This window comes from Caenorhabditis briggsae (assembly GCF_000004555.2).
Source record: "Caenorhabditis briggsae complete genome, chrV, whole genome shotgun sequence".
Taxonomy (NCBI): Eukaryota; Metazoa; Nematoda; class Chromadorea; order Rhabditida; family Rhabditidae; genus Caenorhabditis; species Caenorhabditis briggsae.
In genome coordinates this window covers 12,104,583-12,121,054 of record NC_013488.2, presented here as the reverse complement: position 1 = coordinate 12,121,054, position 16,472 = coordinate 12,104,583, and the positions used below count along the sequence as shown (strand labels likewise).

Sequence of the window (16,472 nt, the reverse complement as noted above, 5' to 3'; positions counted from 1 at the left end):
CCCTATATGGTCTTTTCTCGTTCCAAAAATTTGAAATTTCTGCTTGAATTGAAAAAACTAAGTTAGTTTTTAGGATAGTGCATTCCATCTGCCGGCTTCTGTATTGTCAACAACAGTTGGAGTTTTTCAGAGAACGGCTAAAAATATATTCATAAATCTCGGAAATACTCAATTACTCATTTTTTATTGGTATTCAGAGAAGGAGGAACTCTATAAATGATACATAAATGATATATTATGATACAATCTTTGAACGCTAAAAATCTTTGGATACTTTCATAATGTCCTTAGCGCCAAAAATAGAAGGACACTTTCACCTATTTTCAAGGATCCATTTATCTTGTTTATCTATCTTTTCTCACACCGAAATAACATTCGGTTGAGAACAAAACATCTCCAATGTTTTCCACTTTGATTTCAAACACGCAGCCTCAAAGTCTCTCTGGAATTCTGACCATTAGAGCTTATTTGACTTCAGACTTGCCTTTATCTTTTTGCTTTCTTGCTCGGACTCTGTTGTTTTGTATTATTTACGCCCTTTTCATGACATTTACGAGCCTAGGAGTATCTTGCATTTTCTGTAATCAAGTAGCTCCGCTGAAAATTAGGCGACCAGGAAGCTGTCTAGGACTCTTTACAACATTCAAATTTTGTCTGAAAAAAATGTCTAGAATTTTGATATACCGTTAAACCAGTATTAGGAGAGCCCTGAAAATGAAGCATCCCTCTATTAGAAAAGTCCTCCGAGAGACCCCACAAAAAAAATAGAAGGGCCGGCCATTCTAATACAAGTTTTTTTTTTAATATTGGGCACATGTCTGTAATTATCAATGTTAACTTATTTAAATTCGTTTTCGTGTTTCAAGTTATACTGTTTTTGTTTTTTTTGTGCTGGAATTTTTATACACTGTCGATTTTCCCGCGCTTTCCAAATTTTGTCTGTTTATCAAAATATTTGTTTTGATTAACAGTTCACTAAAAGTCAAGAGACCTAATCCTTGTTTTTCTCTTGATTAAGTAAGTGTTCTTCAGCAAATCCCTTGACCATTCCAATGCATCAAAACTTGTTAATTCTTCCTCTTTGTCTTGTGATTTAGGAGATTATTAGAAAGTCAGCATCATTTGACAACAAATAATCCTGTAAACAACAAGTAGCGAATTGTATCTTCTTGGTCAAAAGCCGTCGGAGATTAGAAAATTAGAATCCGCCCTCACTTTCTTTTTTCCCTTCTCCTACACCACCCTCGCTTTACGTATAATAGAATAAATCAGTGTATCAGTCGCGGAGAGATTTATCTTTTTTGATTTTTTGGTTTTTCTAGGTTTGAATATTTTTGAAAATTATTTTTCGAAAATGAGATGGGTGAGTTTAATAAACTTTCCGGATACAAGATTTCTTTGAATTCAGAACACAAACCAATTTTCGAAAATCTTTTTTTTTATTCGTCGAACTATTTTTATTTTGTCTTTTCTTTCGAAGTTTCCCAGTGTGAAAATATAATTAGGAGAGCCCTAGTTCCGTCTTCCTCCATCTCTCTATGAATCTTTCTCAAATCCAAGTCAAATTTAAGTTCTAGCACACTACCTGGCTTTCCTGCGAAACCACTCCCGATTGTTATCACATTCTCTTTTTCCTATTATTGCTGAACCCATTCTAGTAGTTTTTCTACGGCTTTTCTGCAGAAGCAAGCCAATCGTGTAAAAAGCATTTTGTTCAGCCGTTTTTCCTCTTCAATTTGATATAATTACCCATGCGAACACGGCAATAACACGGAAACAAAACCTCTGAATGAAAAAAAAGAAGGGAGAGGAAAAAATGAATTGTCTCTCCCGGTTCAGTTGTTTTTGAGCACAATGACTTATCATTAATCTCAAGAGTTTTGGAACTACTAGAACTACTTTCTATTAGACGCGGTTCGAATGAACGCAATGATTTCCGAGAAATCCAATTTTTTTTCAAAAATTGGGTACATTATGTCAGTGCATTCGAAAGGCTGTTTTAGAATTCTGAAACTTCAGATACTGTAAAACCTATGATAGAAGGGCTTTTAATTTTTAACTTTAAACCAATTTTTCTCGGTTTCTATCAAAGATATGAAAAAGTTGTCAACTGACAAATTGTTTATCTAGGAATGTTTTGACAGTTGACACATTTTCGACATCTTGCAGAGAAACTGAAATAATTGAGATCAAATTTTATTTAACAATTGAGCTTAATTTTTTAGTGTGGAGTCTTTCTATTACAGGTTCCACAGTAACCTAAAAATTGTAGACATCAGTCACAGTCCGAAACTCAAACACTAACTTTTTCAGAATTGAACAATCAGACATAGTGTGTGTTCGTTCTTTTTCAAAAAATTAAATCAAAATGAATAGACTGTGTTACTAGTTTTCTATTCTTCCAGATGAATCATTCTAGACATCCTTTCCAGAAGTAACCCATATGGATTCATTTCATTTTCAGAAAAGAGAATAAGAACATGATCTATATAGATAACGTAATAAATTATTTATTGTTGTATGTATCGTAGGGGCAGTGGTAAGAAACAGAAAAAAAAACCAATTCGAGAATGAACATTCTCAATTTATTTATTATTAGTCATAAGCTCAAACTCACTAATGCTTTTTGAATCCTTCTTACTCTTTTTCGTCTTCTCACTAATTCCAATTCTCTCAACAATTCCTATTTTTTGGTTCTCCACCATTTTCTCCATTTCTTTCATTATTTCGAGTTCATTCTCATGATCCACCAACCCATCCTCGAATCTTATTTTCGCTTCCAGAAGAAAAAGAAGACGATGCGTAAATATTTTTTGGGGTTTCAGAAAAAGAGAAGAAAATGGAATATGTGTTCCAGCTTCTCCGAAGAATATCCATTCCAGCAACTGTCTCGTTTTCCAATATTCCATTTATTCATTAAAAAAATTGTGGAAGAGAAGCAGTTCAAATTTTGGAGAAATTCGCTTTTTATTATTATGGGATTTCAAGATAATCTTACTAAAAACTAGGGACAACATTAGTGAGCTGTTAGATTTTTCCAAAAATGGTTCTATTTAAAATAGAACGAGTTACCATTTATCAGCTGTCCAAACTTTGAAATATATATGTTTCAGAGCCATATTCTAAAATTCTAACTGAATAATAACAGAAATCAAATTACTATGCATTGGCACTATTCTCGAATCAACTAGGTCGTGCGAGTTTTCATATCTTTGAGTTTCGTTATATCGAAAAATGTTTCGAAATGTCGAAAATTTGGAGTTTCAAAACTTGAATTTCGGAATTTCGGAATCTTACTTCCCATATGTGTATGATTATCTGTGAAAGATATCAAATATATGTCAATTGATAAAATGTTTAATGTAACCAGCCAGTTTGCCGCGCCTCCGGCGCTTCAAACAGCTGGCTGGTGCGCCTTCGGCGCGATTTTTTTCGTCGCTTCGCGACTCACTCTTATCTAAATGTCACGTCAATTTGAATTAATTTTCAAGCTTTTCAAAATGTTCGGACAAAGTGAGAAATATAGAGACGCAACTTCATATATTTATTATAAGAACCAGCCTATTTGCCGCGCCTCCGGCTCTTCAAACAGCTGGAATTAACTTTTTTCTTTTACTGTTCGTCGCTTCGCGACTCACTTTTTTAAAAGGTCACGTGAATCTATATGCGTTTTTGACGTCCGTTTTTGACATACCGTAGGCCAAAAATATCTAATCACTAAAAAAGCTTCGGAAATACTTCGGTCAGAACTTTCGGAATTCCGAATCCCATTCCGAGCATCTCTGTTTTCTCTACTATCAGCTGACTTTCTTATGAACTGTATCAAGAAATCATGTTTTCGTATTACCGTATAGAACTCAAAAATTAGAGGTTAATCATTCAGAATAAGGTTGTTGTACCTAGGCGTTTTCAGTTTTCCGACTCTTAGAGAAGGATTCAAAAAAACGTATGAAAAGTTAAGCTTGAGAAACATTGAATTCTTAAAATAATGGATTTTGTTTTTCTTTTGAAGATCCCTCACACATGTTTTCAACTGGTCAATTCTTGGAGTACGTGATTAAATCACTCTCTGACAAAATAGAATTGAACCTGGTTAATTCCTAGTACAGTTTTTGTACTCTTTTTCTTTGAAATGTATGTTTCTGACGCGCAAGTCAAAAAATAATTTTTTGAGAATCTCACCATCGACCTCTTCTAAAGGATTCACGGCACTTTCAGCTCTCACACCTATTTCCGGTTTCCACGTCATTTTCATTTCGCTATTCTATTCTTTTTCTTTCAAAATGCCGCTGCTCTTCTTCTTTATAACATTCGTTTCGAGGGGATGATGTGTTTGCAATATATGCAACAACTACTCTTGTGGTCCGAAACTCATTGTGCAGAGAAAAGATTGCATTCGGAAGACGTCGGTCGTGTCATCCTGCTTCTTCTATTTTATTCATAGTACAAGTACACATACCCATCCTCATTTATTCTTGTTTCTTCATGACTTTTCTTCTTCTTCTTCCTTTCCTCTTCCTTTGTTTTTTTGTAGACAACACAACCATAGATTAGAAGGGAGCCTCGAGGTAATCACAGGCTGCACCCGAAACATTTTTTGCAGGATACTTCTTCTCTGAAACGCTTCCCTACGGGTTGATTCTCTTCTTCGTACTCTTCATTTTGCACTTTTTCATGATCTTCAGATTTTCAAACGATTAGGTGGGTTGTGAAAGCGTCATGACAATCATCGAAGATCATTTACTTGATTTTTTTTTCAATAGGAATTGTAACTTTGATCCCTTCAGTCTTTGTCTTTTTTCAATGAAGGGCAAGATTGGGGGATTTCTTCTTCTGCTTTTTCGATGACAAAATTTTTCATTAAAAAATTCGTCGCTTGGTGTGAGGTGGCTAACGGATTAGCTTTTTCATTTTTTCTTTCGTTCGACTTGCGTAGATGTGGGTGCAGAATCCCCACCAAATTTGAAGACAATGCCAGACGAAAAATAAACAAAAATTAAATTTTTCATCATTTTGAAAAATCATTACTTATTCCTATAGGATCTCTATTATCACGAGATCTCATGTGTTGAATTTCTGATGATAGCTTACAATTAACATGACAATGTCACATGTTAGGCATACTCCATTTGCCTTCCTGGACCATCTCCCTTATCTTTTCCAACGTTTTTTTTTGACGTCACGGACTCTTTGAACCTAGTTTTGAAGACGTTGCTTTATGACCCTTCTCCAGAGTTTGTCTGGTTGTTCAAAAAGTCTGCTGACCGTGTGTTCCTCACTTTTTTCCCGATTCTAGCATCATGAGAAACTTTTGAATTATTGAATAACGAACTGAACTTATTCAAATATTTTGGAATGTTTTTTTTTCTGATAAAATGCAAAATGATAGTTGTTTTTTCAAACAAACCTAATTGATATTCAACACGCCTTCTAAACTGAGCAATGAAATTCCATTAAAAAAGTTCCAGCCGTCGTTCGACCCGTTCTCTTTCTAGGATGACTCCAAAAAAGTGGTCGTCGACCACCACCACCAATCGAATCCTTCTTTCACCGAAAACTCAATTTCGTTGTCATTTCCTTGGTCGAGGATAAACCCGAAAACCCATGGGGTCTCTTCTTTGTGGACTCCTGGGAGCACCACCCACTTATTCAACTATGAATGTGAGAACGAAGGTGTGTCACGAGACAAAAACATTCTGACCAACCGAACCGTTAGCCACTCGAAGAATGAATTGACTTTCCCGGAAGAGGAAACAAAGAAAACAAGGACCATCATCCATTTCTTTCTAGTCATTTTTTTTTGGGAACGAGAAACTATTTGAAGGGTCTCTAAGTCCATGTTGAACTCATAGAAGACGTGCCAAAAACGTGGTGGTTGCTCTTTCGATTAATCCAGATTAGTGACACACATTTAGCAAGATATCCAAATAAAGAAACATAGCAACACAGAAATAAATGGATCCTTTCATCTCTTAGTTTCAGTGATTCTGATCTCTGTGTGATGACGTTCGTGCCGAATTTCGATTTTTCTGGGTTCCCTTCTGCAAAAAAAGAAGAGATGAGGAAAAGAGGTTCGAGTTTCTGGCAAATATTTGTGAATGAATCTTTAAGGAATCTTTTGCACATTTTGTCTATTCCCATGAAATCATACATCCGACACTGAAACGTCGATCCACGCCTTCAGAGATTCAATCGGAAGTCAATAGTTCCGGTGGAGGTGGAGTAAGATGTACTAGAAGTCGAAATGAAGGAGAAGGACAAGTAGTTTATAAATGTCTTCTTTTTTGAGAGAGAGATAGGAAGAGATAGCTATCTAGATGACCATATGTTCGTTGAGAGATTATAGTTCTTCCCAAAATAAATACTCGAGCAAATAGAAAAAAGGGGCGGAGTCTCCAAAAATCCGCTATCTATCCTTTACAAAAATCAACCTTTTTCCTTTTTTTTTCATTCTTGTCTTTTTTCCTTGTTCGTTCAACAAAGCTCTTCTTTTAGTAATTTTAACTCTGTTTCGTTCCTTTTCCTATTTTCACCTGCCCTTTCTTTTCAATTCCACCTACTGTGGTACCAGATGTATCCCGTCATTCGATGGAATCATCCCGAAATTAAATGGGATTTTCTTCTCCCAAACGAATAAGAAAAGAAGATTTTCGATTTCAGAAGAAGAGGACCGAAAAACTTGAAAGAGAAACTCATATATTTTGGTGCCGTTTTACTCTTTACTCATTGCTATATTTGCCCTCATTTCCTTTCTTTTTCTTCGCCTTTTCCTATTCCATGTCTTCTAGGAAGAAGACGTGCGGTTGGGAGATGCCACAAATAGATTAACCCATATAATTAGTTTTCCCAACTAGTTTTTTAAAACCCATTGGTGGTTGAGTCGGTTATCTAACTCTCTTTTTAAAGATTACTTTACTCTTTTTGTTATTGCCGTTCCTCTTTTATTGCTCTTCGTTTGGGGCCATAGAATATTCCACAGAATGATCTTCTAAGTACAAGTTTTGAGCTTTGAGCTTGCTTCACATAATTTTTAGTTTCTCATATTTTTATCATCAGCGTCATTCAAGAAGATCTTTAGTCCTGTCTCATATCCCACGTCTTCCCTTAATGACTGATTATCACACAATGTTCCATCTGCATACTTTTTTGTACCACCCACTACACCTTCATTTCCAATTCCAACGAACTACACTTTCAGCTGCTCACCTATTTTTTACCTCCTATACATCACCACATTCTTGACGTTTTTAGCGATGGGATGCGCACTTGAATAATCAGTTCATCGACGACATTTTGCATACATTCTGAACTCTCTTTCCCTTTTCCCACGTCTTCTTCTTTATTCACGTCTTCTTTCTCCAAGACCCGCCCATCATCTTCAAAAACGCTTCCAGCCTTCTTCCTCTTCTTCTCATTTCACCCGGGTCCCTTTTTAGGCCTATTTTTCTCCTTCTTCATCATCATTTGTTCGGAATTCCAGCAGAAATGGAGCACCACCACCATCAAGTCCCGATACCATCCGATATCGTCCGAATGTGTGTTGACCAGTTCGACAAAGTTCTTGAGCCATACAATTGCATTCAGTGAGTTTTGAATTTCTCTCTTCTCCTCTTTCGATCTTTTTGGATATTCTCAACTCAACGACCACAGGTGTCCTCTTTCTATTTTCTCATTTATTATTAGTATTCAAAAAAGTATCTTTTTGGAATTTTAGATCAACCTCCAAACTTAGAATTTCTAAATTTTTCAAGATCTGCACGGCGAGCGATAAACGTTAGTCTAAATATAGAATTCATTGCAGAGTTATGGCCACAATTCAAGAATTGGAAGAAAGGGGAGTTGCCAAGTGTTCAATGCCTTCTGCGCTTCCAGAATACAGGCACATTATGAATTTCACATCTGGATGTGATTGGGCGGAATTGAGTAAGTGGCTCAGAATCCAGAGGGTCCTAAACACTGCCTCGTTCAGCATATCTTCAATACGCCGTACCTCCTCTAATGATTCTCTGCTTCTTTGGAAACATGCTCAATGTGCTCATCTATGGTCTTCCGTTCTTCAATGGATCTAGTTCCGTGCACTTTCTACGCGCCAAAGCAATCGCCAACATGGTGTTCATGTTCTCTCGGATTCTGGAGGTACGTTGAAGAAATAACGTCTTACAAAAAACACAGAAGACGGAAAGAAAAGAAACGAGCAAAATTCAATTAGCTTAAACACTCAGTTTTCCTCTCACTATGCTGTATTATTGCTGTGAGCAAAAGTACAAAACGGAAGAGAGAAAAGAAATTAACTGACTACTCGAAAGGCTATAAATATATTCCATGTCTTTTTTCCAGGTTTTACATGCGTCAAGCACACAACCACTTTCTTGGCTGGAACCTCTTTTCTGGAAATCTCGTCCCTATTTGGTTATGGTGTCTAACATCAGTGGAACAATGTCAACATGGCTAACTCTGATGGTCACATTGGAAACAGTTATGTGTATCATGACTCCTTTCATTTTCAAAAAGTATTGCACTAAAAAGTGAGTTTCTTAACTAAAAAGTGGGATTATTGGACCTTCCCAACCATTGTTTTTTTTTCAGAACGACCTGGACTGTCCTTATCATGTCTGCATTTGCTGCAACCCTTCTTCATGTCGCAATCGTGATTGTAACAGAAGTTCAAGAACATGCTCAAGTCAGACAGTATATTCAAGTAAGCTTTGAAACTGTATTTCAAACTATAAATTAATTTTTTTAGAACTTCAAAAAAGAGAACGCGGCTTGCTGGTTCCTCCAATCTGTTTTCCGAGTTCGAAATGATCCATACTATGAAACCTATCGTAGATTCTATGCCACAGCAACAATGGCAGTATCAATTGTGATTCCAACAATCGCGATGCTAGTTTTCACGATTCTGATCATCAAGAAGTTCACCTTCAAGGTATGAAAGAACCTCGTTGGAATTCTAATTCATCTCCATTTTACAGAATCTCGGAGATTCATTCACTCAACGAAGAAAGTGTGTGCTCCGGCTGACAGCGTCTACCACCTTCACCCATCTTATATTGGAAGGACCAGCCACGCTCACTCATTCTGCGAGTGCCATTCAGGTGTGTGTTTTTTGGAATGGAATTCAATGAAAATTAATTATTCTCGGATGATTCATGACACCGGGCTTTGTTTTCATAGAGCAATGCAAACTAAATGAGCTCCGGCGCGACAGAACAAATGATAGATATTCGCAATAAAGCACAGAATAAGTTAGTAGCTGGAAATTCTATAACCGGGAATTATTATCGTAAAATTGACGACAAATTCAACGAATAACAGTTATTTCAGGGTGATAACTACAGTTATTTGATGTGTATTCTGAATCATGGAAACAATTTGGCATCTCTTGTCAATGCAACTATCCCTTTCTTCGTTTTCCTCATCTGTAATGAACAGTTCCGTCATATGGCTCTGATGTACATCAAGGTAAGTCATTTTTTACTTATATTTGGAAAAATGTTAAACTTTTTAGGCTATGGTGGAATGTGATCCGGTTAAAAGACAGTCATATTTCGTTCTAGCAGGACAGCGTTGTAGCCGAATGTCTCGAGTTGAAACTGATCGATCGTTTGTGGAAACTACTCGCGTTGCTACGAGACCTACTCATGTCTGAAAATTTTCTAATTTTACCAGTTATTTTGAATTACGGTAGTTTAAAAGAAGTTTGTTGTCTTAATACGGGTTTTCACTGTATTTTAGCGTTTTCGTATGTTTTTCTTCTCGTTTTTTTTTTGTTTTTCCGTAAATAATATTTTTCAATGTTTTCTCTGTGAAACAAAAGAGCTCTGTTAAATTGTGAACTAATTCTTGGTAACTAAATAACACAGATACTTAGAAGAAGAACCAGACGACTTCAAGCAAGAAAAGAGAAACAAGAAAGCGTTGAATAAATTATCATTTTTCTCACTCTCTATTCAAGACGTCAGAAGGTGTTTTGTAAGTGGATAGGGAAGTAAAATTGATGGATGTTCAAAAAACGATACACTGGGTCCGATTTCGTTCTGATTTCTGAACAAAAGCGAACTGATGGGCAGATACAGTAATCGGGCATCACCAGTCAAACCCATGACAAGGTTCCGACTTAGTATTATTGTGTTGCAAAAAATTGGAGCTATGGACCATGGCTGAGGAAAGCTTATGGGCGTGATCAGATCCTTGTAACGAAAACTACCTTAATCCAAAAATTTCCGGTCCTCGTTTCTCTATTCCTATTTGTTTTCGACAAATTTAGTGTTGAAAACCTCCAGACAAAACGAAAATCTCAATTTTCCTAAATCATAAAAATTGCTGGAAAATGGACGAAATCGAGAAAAAATATCGAAATAAAAAACTTTCTTTACGGAAGATTCTTCAGTAAACACTTTAAGTGGAAATAGGTTTGAAATAAAAAGTTCTGAAAATATAAGTTCAGTTACTCCAGCAAAAAGATTTTCGCATTGTTTGTGAAACCTCCGAAAATTTCAAGATTCGCCTGATATTATTCTAAACCCTAAATTTGGGACCCTTTCACGCGGTCTGGCCACCTACAGTACTGAATGAAAAGATATCGTTTTTTCGACTTTGCCAGTGAAAAATAGTCAATTTTGAAGTCCTCAAAAATTATTTCAGAATTTTGGATTTCTGTCTGAAATTTTCAGAATATACAAAACAAAACGCGAGCTCCATTTTTGCCATTAAAAACTATTTTGTACAAATTCAACAAAGCTAGATGAGCGGTTTTAGATTCGAACTTCTCGAAAAAACTGAAAAAAAGCTTAGAAAGATAAGAAAAATCTTCTTGGAAATCATTATGCCGTGTTCAAAGTAGACTCCAGGAACTGGAAATTGCGTCCAAAGCTGCCAATTTTTCCAGGTTTTCCAGGAGCACGAAACTTCGATATTCCGCGTTGTAGCTGTGTTAATTTTTCGAGGTCCGCTGTAAATTAACAAGAAACTTTCTTTTTTTGGACCTCGAATTGATGTCGAAGAAAAAACACAGCTACAACGAGGGAAATCGAAGTTTTGAGTCCATGGAAAATCTGGAAAAATTGACAGCTTTGGACGCAATTTCCAGTTCCTGGAGGCTACTTTGAACGCGGCATTATCTAGGGAAGTTTCAAAAAATTATGCATGATTCAGGAAAATTGCTTTTTTTAACTCGAAAGAAACAATACGAAACCAAAGATTTTTTTGCCTTGGATACTGAAAAATTTCTTTCAATCGACTTGACGTCACTATAAAAATAGGTTAATTGATTTGGAAAAAAAGTCTCCGAGTTCAATCATCCTATCTGTGTGTACTTCCTGGTCTTTCTGGCTCTCCTGGCGGTTTACCCCCTCCGGAAGATTTTTTAAAGGTCTACTTGGTGAATTGAAGTAGCTGCCTCTCCAGACACGGTGAGATAATATTTTGAAGAATACATATTTCATTTAACTTATTTAGGCTCTTTTGAGCGAGTCTGTTGTCAAGAAGGTTGGTGTCCCAACATTGGCCCGTATGTTGGTGTGCTCGTTCCAACCATCGGAGTTTGGCAGCCAGAAGTTGTCACTGTCACCACTAACAAGGGTGAGTTACCATGTTCAACTAATAGAAAATACTATGTCAAATATTTTTCAGGAAGTCCATGCTCGATGAGTCAGCTGTCGTGCTGAACTATAATCTATCCAGAGAGCGTCCGGAGAAGAAACCGAGGTCGCCTGAACATTTGCGTATTCGGAAAGTCGATTAACGTAGCAATTTAAGTTCGCCATCATTTACCGTTCATACTATCGAACGACATACTTCCCACCATTAGCTTTTAGTCTAGGAATCTCATTTTGTTGCTTTGATACCATCTAGGCCCTTCCGACCATTCCATCCATTCACTACGGATCCCACTAGGCACCGCGGGCTCCGGACATCTCGAAAATTTTAGATGGATGTTGGCTTACCATGTCTAGGTCTGTATTCAGAAGACCTTCGGGTTGTCAAGCCTGTGCATAGACACATGGAATTGGAACAAGTGTCACAGTGCAAGTTGCGTACACAATTATGACTTTCTAATAGGCGCGGCTCCCGAAACGCGTACGGACGGCTGCGGAAGAATAGATGACTAAAACTTGCATATTTATGCAAATGAGGGAAAATGTATATGACAAAAAAGAAGAAATCATTAGATATTGGACCATAAAGAAAAATTCTTTTCAGATCTCCTGAATATTCTCAGGTTTATCTCAAATTATAGAAATGCCAAAATTTGTGATCAAAATGTAGTCCAACATTTTCTTGATTTTTTTCAATTGAAAGTACAAAAAGAAAGCTTCATTTTAAAAAAGAAAGCTTCATCAACAACTTTTTTGTACAAATTCAACCACGCGAGATGAGCGGTTTTCCAGCGGCACAACTCTCCAGTCAGTGCTAATTTTGTCTCAATCTTATTTTTTATTACAGGAAATGAGGATGGGGCCCTGAAAATTAAAATATTTTGTGTGAAGAAGAAAATTCTCTCCTAGATTTAGATGCTAACTACGGAACTAGGCCGTGGCCGCTCCTACCAGATGTTATCTTCTGGCTAAAGCATGTACGAAAGCCGACAAATGATTTATTTTGTTTAAATAGTCTTTGTTTTTGCTTGTCTTCTTTGTTTGTTTGTTTGCTTTCAAAACATAGCTTTTCATAACAAGACACCGAAAAACTTGAAATAGAAGAGGCACATAATTTTTAACTTTGAGCCAATTTATCTTGGTTTCTGCCAAAGATATCAAAATGCTTTCAACTAATCAATTGTTAATCATAATATCACAAACATTTTATCAGTTGACTCATTTTTGATATCTTGCATAGGAGGCAAGAAAAATAAAAAAATCAGCGAAAACTTGATAGTGTGGGTGCCTTTCTATTACAGGTTTTACGGCAACTTTTAAGTTTTAAATTTTACTTTCACTCATGAAAAAAACTTGAGATATTGTCAAGATATGTATTCAAATCGTCTCGGTTCAAACGTTTCAATGTAGACTGACTCCAAACCACAAATGGGCGGGCAAATCGGCAGAAACTACAGGTTAAACAACAAACATTTCATCATAAGTGAGAATCGCAGATCACTAAAAAAACCAAAAAGTAATTGCAGAAAAAAAAGCAGTATTAAAATTTTTTTTGAATTTTTTTTAATCATTTTATCTTGACTGGTACGCTCTGGTCAAATGATATATGCGCCGTTATTTTTTTTTAGTTTTTGGAGTTTTTTGAGTTGAAATAGAGGTTGGCGGGCATAGAAACCGGTCAAAAATCTTTTTAAAATACAGGAGGATCACTGGGAAAAGTGTAGTCGTGTCAGTCATCACGCTACATTGCGCACAGTGTTCCCTAGTTTGTGACCATCTTGTGCGTCTATACTGTAGACTCTATACTTATATTTCTCTCTCGTTCTCTATGTTTCCTTTCTTTCAACTCTAGACACATATAAAACTGAACCTATCAGCATTACTTGCGTTTTTTCTCCTTCTCTTTTTCATAGTCATCGAGTCTTGGAAAATAGTCTACTTTGGTTTTCAGAAATGGGAGGATTTTTGTCTCATTTGACTCCAGAGGAGAATATTGAAGTGGTCAATGCCACATGTGGTCCAGTCAGAGGAAATGTTTATAAACATGTCAGTAACTAATTCTTCTTATGAATCAAACAATATCTGTTGTTTTTATTTAGAATGATGTCATCGTAGATGGTTATCTTGGAATACCGTATGCCAAGCCTCCGGTAGGAGAACTTCGTTTCAAGAAACCGGTCCCAGCTGATACGTGGACAGAGCCCAGAGATTGTTTCAAATATGGTCCAGTTTGTGTCCAAACTGGAGGTTTTGCAGACGTTTGATGAGATCTTATTAGTTTTGAAACTGATTTAATTGTTCCAGATTGCCGGTGAAAGATCAGTCACTCCTGAAGAAGCGGGATGTCTAACTTTGAATGTTTTCTCTCCAAGAGCTCCGTCTTCTGAATTCGTTAGTTTATTTTCTTCTAATCAAAACCACCTGAATACTTTTCAGAAGTCTGGACGCCCAGTGATGGTGTACATCCATGGTGGAGGTTTTGAACTAGCTGGCTCATCCGATTTCTGTGCATACTCACTCTCCGGGTAGGTTAAATTCTATATATGATTTATGCTTCTCTTTTGATACTTCCAGAACACTTCCACTGAAAGATGTCGTTGTTGTGACCATCAATTATCGTCTCGGAGTTTTCGGATTCCTTACAACTGGTGATAACGCTTGCCATGGAAACATGGGTCTTTGGGATCAGACTCTCGCCCTCAAATGGGTTCAAAAGAACATTCCCTCGTTTGGAGGGGATCCAAATTGTGTTACAGTTTTTGGACAAAGTGCTGGAGGAGCCAGTACGGACTTACTTTCATTGAGTCCACAGTCTAGAGGTTTCCATTTTGAATTCATGATAACAAAAGTCGAATTCAATAATTTTCAGATCTTTTCCAAAGATTCATTCCAATGTCTGGATCGGCGCATTGTGATTTTGCTATCAGAACTGCTGAGAATCAAGCACAGATCTTCAGAGAATTCGCCCAGCATCATGGATTTGCTGGTGGTGATTCAGAGGCTCTTTTCAAGTGGTACAAGGAACAATCTGTTGAAACTTTGAGCAATGTGAAGAAGTTTAAGAAGACACCTTCTGGATTTCTGACATTTATTCCAAATTTAGATGGAGATTTTTTCCCAAAACCATTGGATGAGTTGAGAAGAGAAGCACCGAAAAAACAAATGATGATTGGAGTTGTGGAATATGAGGGACTGATGTTGGCTATGATGAATCCAGCTTTTGCACCACCTGATGAAGGTCTGAAAATTGCTCCAAAAGGTCTTTACGGCAAAGATGTTGTCAGTAATCCAGAAGAAACTCAGAGACTTTTCTACGAGAAGTACACAGAAGGCGTTGATAAATCCGATGAAAACGCTATGAAAAAGAAACTTTGTGAAGCTATCGGAGATGAGTTTTTCAATGTTGGAATTCTTCAAGCTGCAAAATCAGCTGCTAAACATGGAAATGAAGTGTATCTGTATACATTTGCCTATACGAATCCTGAAGGTTTCGGGATGTGGGATGGCATGTTGCCTTTCAAAGGTAACTTGTCTTAATTTTTTTTTCAAATTAAAAAATTTATTTCTAGCGGCTGTTCACTGCACCGAACTTCGTTATCTTCTCGGAGAAGGCGTCTATTCGAAATTCGATGCATCGGAAGAGGACCTGAAAGTTGTTGAGACTACTACCACGCTCTTCTCCAATTTTGCTAAATACGGGTTTGAATGATTCCACGGTTCTAGTTCAAAATTTTTTCAAACTTCAGAAATCCTAACGGCAAAGGAGCAACATCCAACGAATGGGAAAAATACAACTTGGAGAGCCCGGAAAGACATTTCCACATATCTTATCCACTCTGTGAGATGAGAGATGTATATCACGAGGGAAGGATCGGATTCCTGGAGAAACTTGATGGAGAGAGTGACAAGTATCAAGAATTGATTTACGGAAGGAAGAAGTCTGCGAAAATCTGAATATATTCCTTAGTATTTGCTAATAAAGTTTTGAATTTAATAAATCTTTTTTGATTAGTTTTCGATGAATTCATAAGTTTTCTTGAGCAATTTGTCAAAACAAGTATTTAGGTCTACATTGCAAACGCGCGATGCAAGTATTCGAATTTTTTATCTACAGTATTTCTAAGAACTGCGCGTTGGGCTCACATACCGTAAATACTATGTTAGATAGCCATGGCACTCTATTGTTCGAGGGTGGTCTGGGGTGGCACTGTATTAGGGGGCGGCACTCAATTAGAGGCTGGCACTTTATTGTTCGGAGCCAATTTCTACTGAAACTCATCACAAAAATACTCGATTTTCAACTTTTTCATAAAATGACGTTCGAGTGCTTGAAATAAATAACAGCAGTTGAAAAATGTTGAAAGCACGATTTAGTAAAACCCGTCTACAAACATGAACGTTCTCTGCCAGTTTCGTTCTGGATTGATAAACATGACACTTCAGGACTACAGAAGCAAATCACCACAAATCCCGAAGAGTAAAAAGGAACAGTCTGTATAGTCTTTATTCAAATGAGTAGATTTTCGGAGTCTGTTCATTTAAAGGTGGTGTACGGTGAAATTTTTTATTGCATCAAAAAGTGCAGAAATGCATGTAGATTGACATAAAAATAAAGAAAAAATTCAAAAAAATTCTTTCATCGAGAAAAACGCATCGAAAAATACGCTGAAAGCCCTTAGGGACGAGGTTTTTTCTAGGCCGCCCGGTGAGTAAAAGCGCGCGAATTCAAACTTTTAAATTTTTTTCGCTCGTTTTCACTTTTTTCGGTTTTGTCAAGAGTTTTCTAGGTTTTTGTCAATTTTTCTTCCAGATATATATATATATGTATATATATATATATATATATATATATATATATATATATATATATATATA

General features: G+C 36.7%; 5 protein-coding genes across 5 annotated transcripts; 4 read left to right on the top strand and 1 right to left on the bottom strand.

Moving 5' to 3' along the window:
• Positions 1-2,585: 2,585 nt before the first annotated feature.
• Positions 2,586-2,909, bottom strand: CBG27138 (the record flags this gene model as incomplete). The annotated part of the gene is made up of 1 exon (XM_045237797.1): positions 2,586-2,909. The coding sequence occupies one exon, from the start codon at positions 2,907-2,909 to the stop codon at positions 2,586-2,588; it is 324 nt and encodes a 107-aa protein (XP_045100160.1).
• Positions 2,910-5,442: 2,533 nt separating this feature from the next.
• Positions 5,443-5,457, top strand: CBG27137 (the record flags this gene model as incomplete). The annotated part of the gene is made up of 1 exon (XM_045237796.1): positions 5,443-5,457. One exon carries the CDS (start codon positions 5,443-5,445, stop codon positions 5,455-5,457), a length of 15 nt encoding a protein of 4 aa, XP_045100159.1.
• A 2,028-nt stretch (positions 5,458-7,485) lies between these two features.
• CBG18923 lies at positions 7,486-11,649 on the top strand (the record flags this gene model as incomplete). The annotated part of the gene is made up of 11 exons (XM_002637200.2): positions 7,486-7,583; positions 7,802-7,923; positions 7,970-8,136; positions 8,338-8,525; positions 8,587-8,698; positions 8,744-8,926; positions 8,973-9,095; positions 9,325-9,462; positions 9,509-9,643; positions 11,458-11,580; positions 11,632-11,649. 11 exons carry the CDS (start codon positions 7,486-7,488, stop codon positions 11,647-11,649), a joined length of 1,407 nt encoding a protein of 468 aa, XP_002637246.2.
• Positions 11,650-11,929: 280 nt separating this feature from the next.
• On the top strand, positions 11,930-12,049 carry CBG27136 (the record flags this gene model as incomplete). The annotated part of the gene is made up of 1 exon (XM_045237795.1): positions 11,930-12,049. One exon carries the CDS (start codon positions 11,930-11,932, stop codon positions 12,047-12,049), a length of 120 nt encoding a protein of 39 aa, XP_045100158.1.
• A 1,501-nt stretch (positions 12,050-13,550) lies between these two features.
• Positions 13,551-15,551, top strand: CBG18921 (the record flags this gene model as incomplete). Its single annotated transcript, XM_002637199.1, has 8 exons — positions 13,551-13,643; positions 13,697-13,855; positions 13,902-13,988; positions 14,034-14,122; positions 14,172-14,416; positions 14,467-15,120; positions 15,167-15,296; positions 15,344-15,551. 8 exons carry the CDS (start codon positions 13,551-13,553, stop codon positions 15,549-15,551), a joined length of 1,665 nt encoding a protein of 554 aa, XP_002637245.1.
• Between the last annotated feature and the right edge of the window lie 921 nt (positions 15,552-16,472).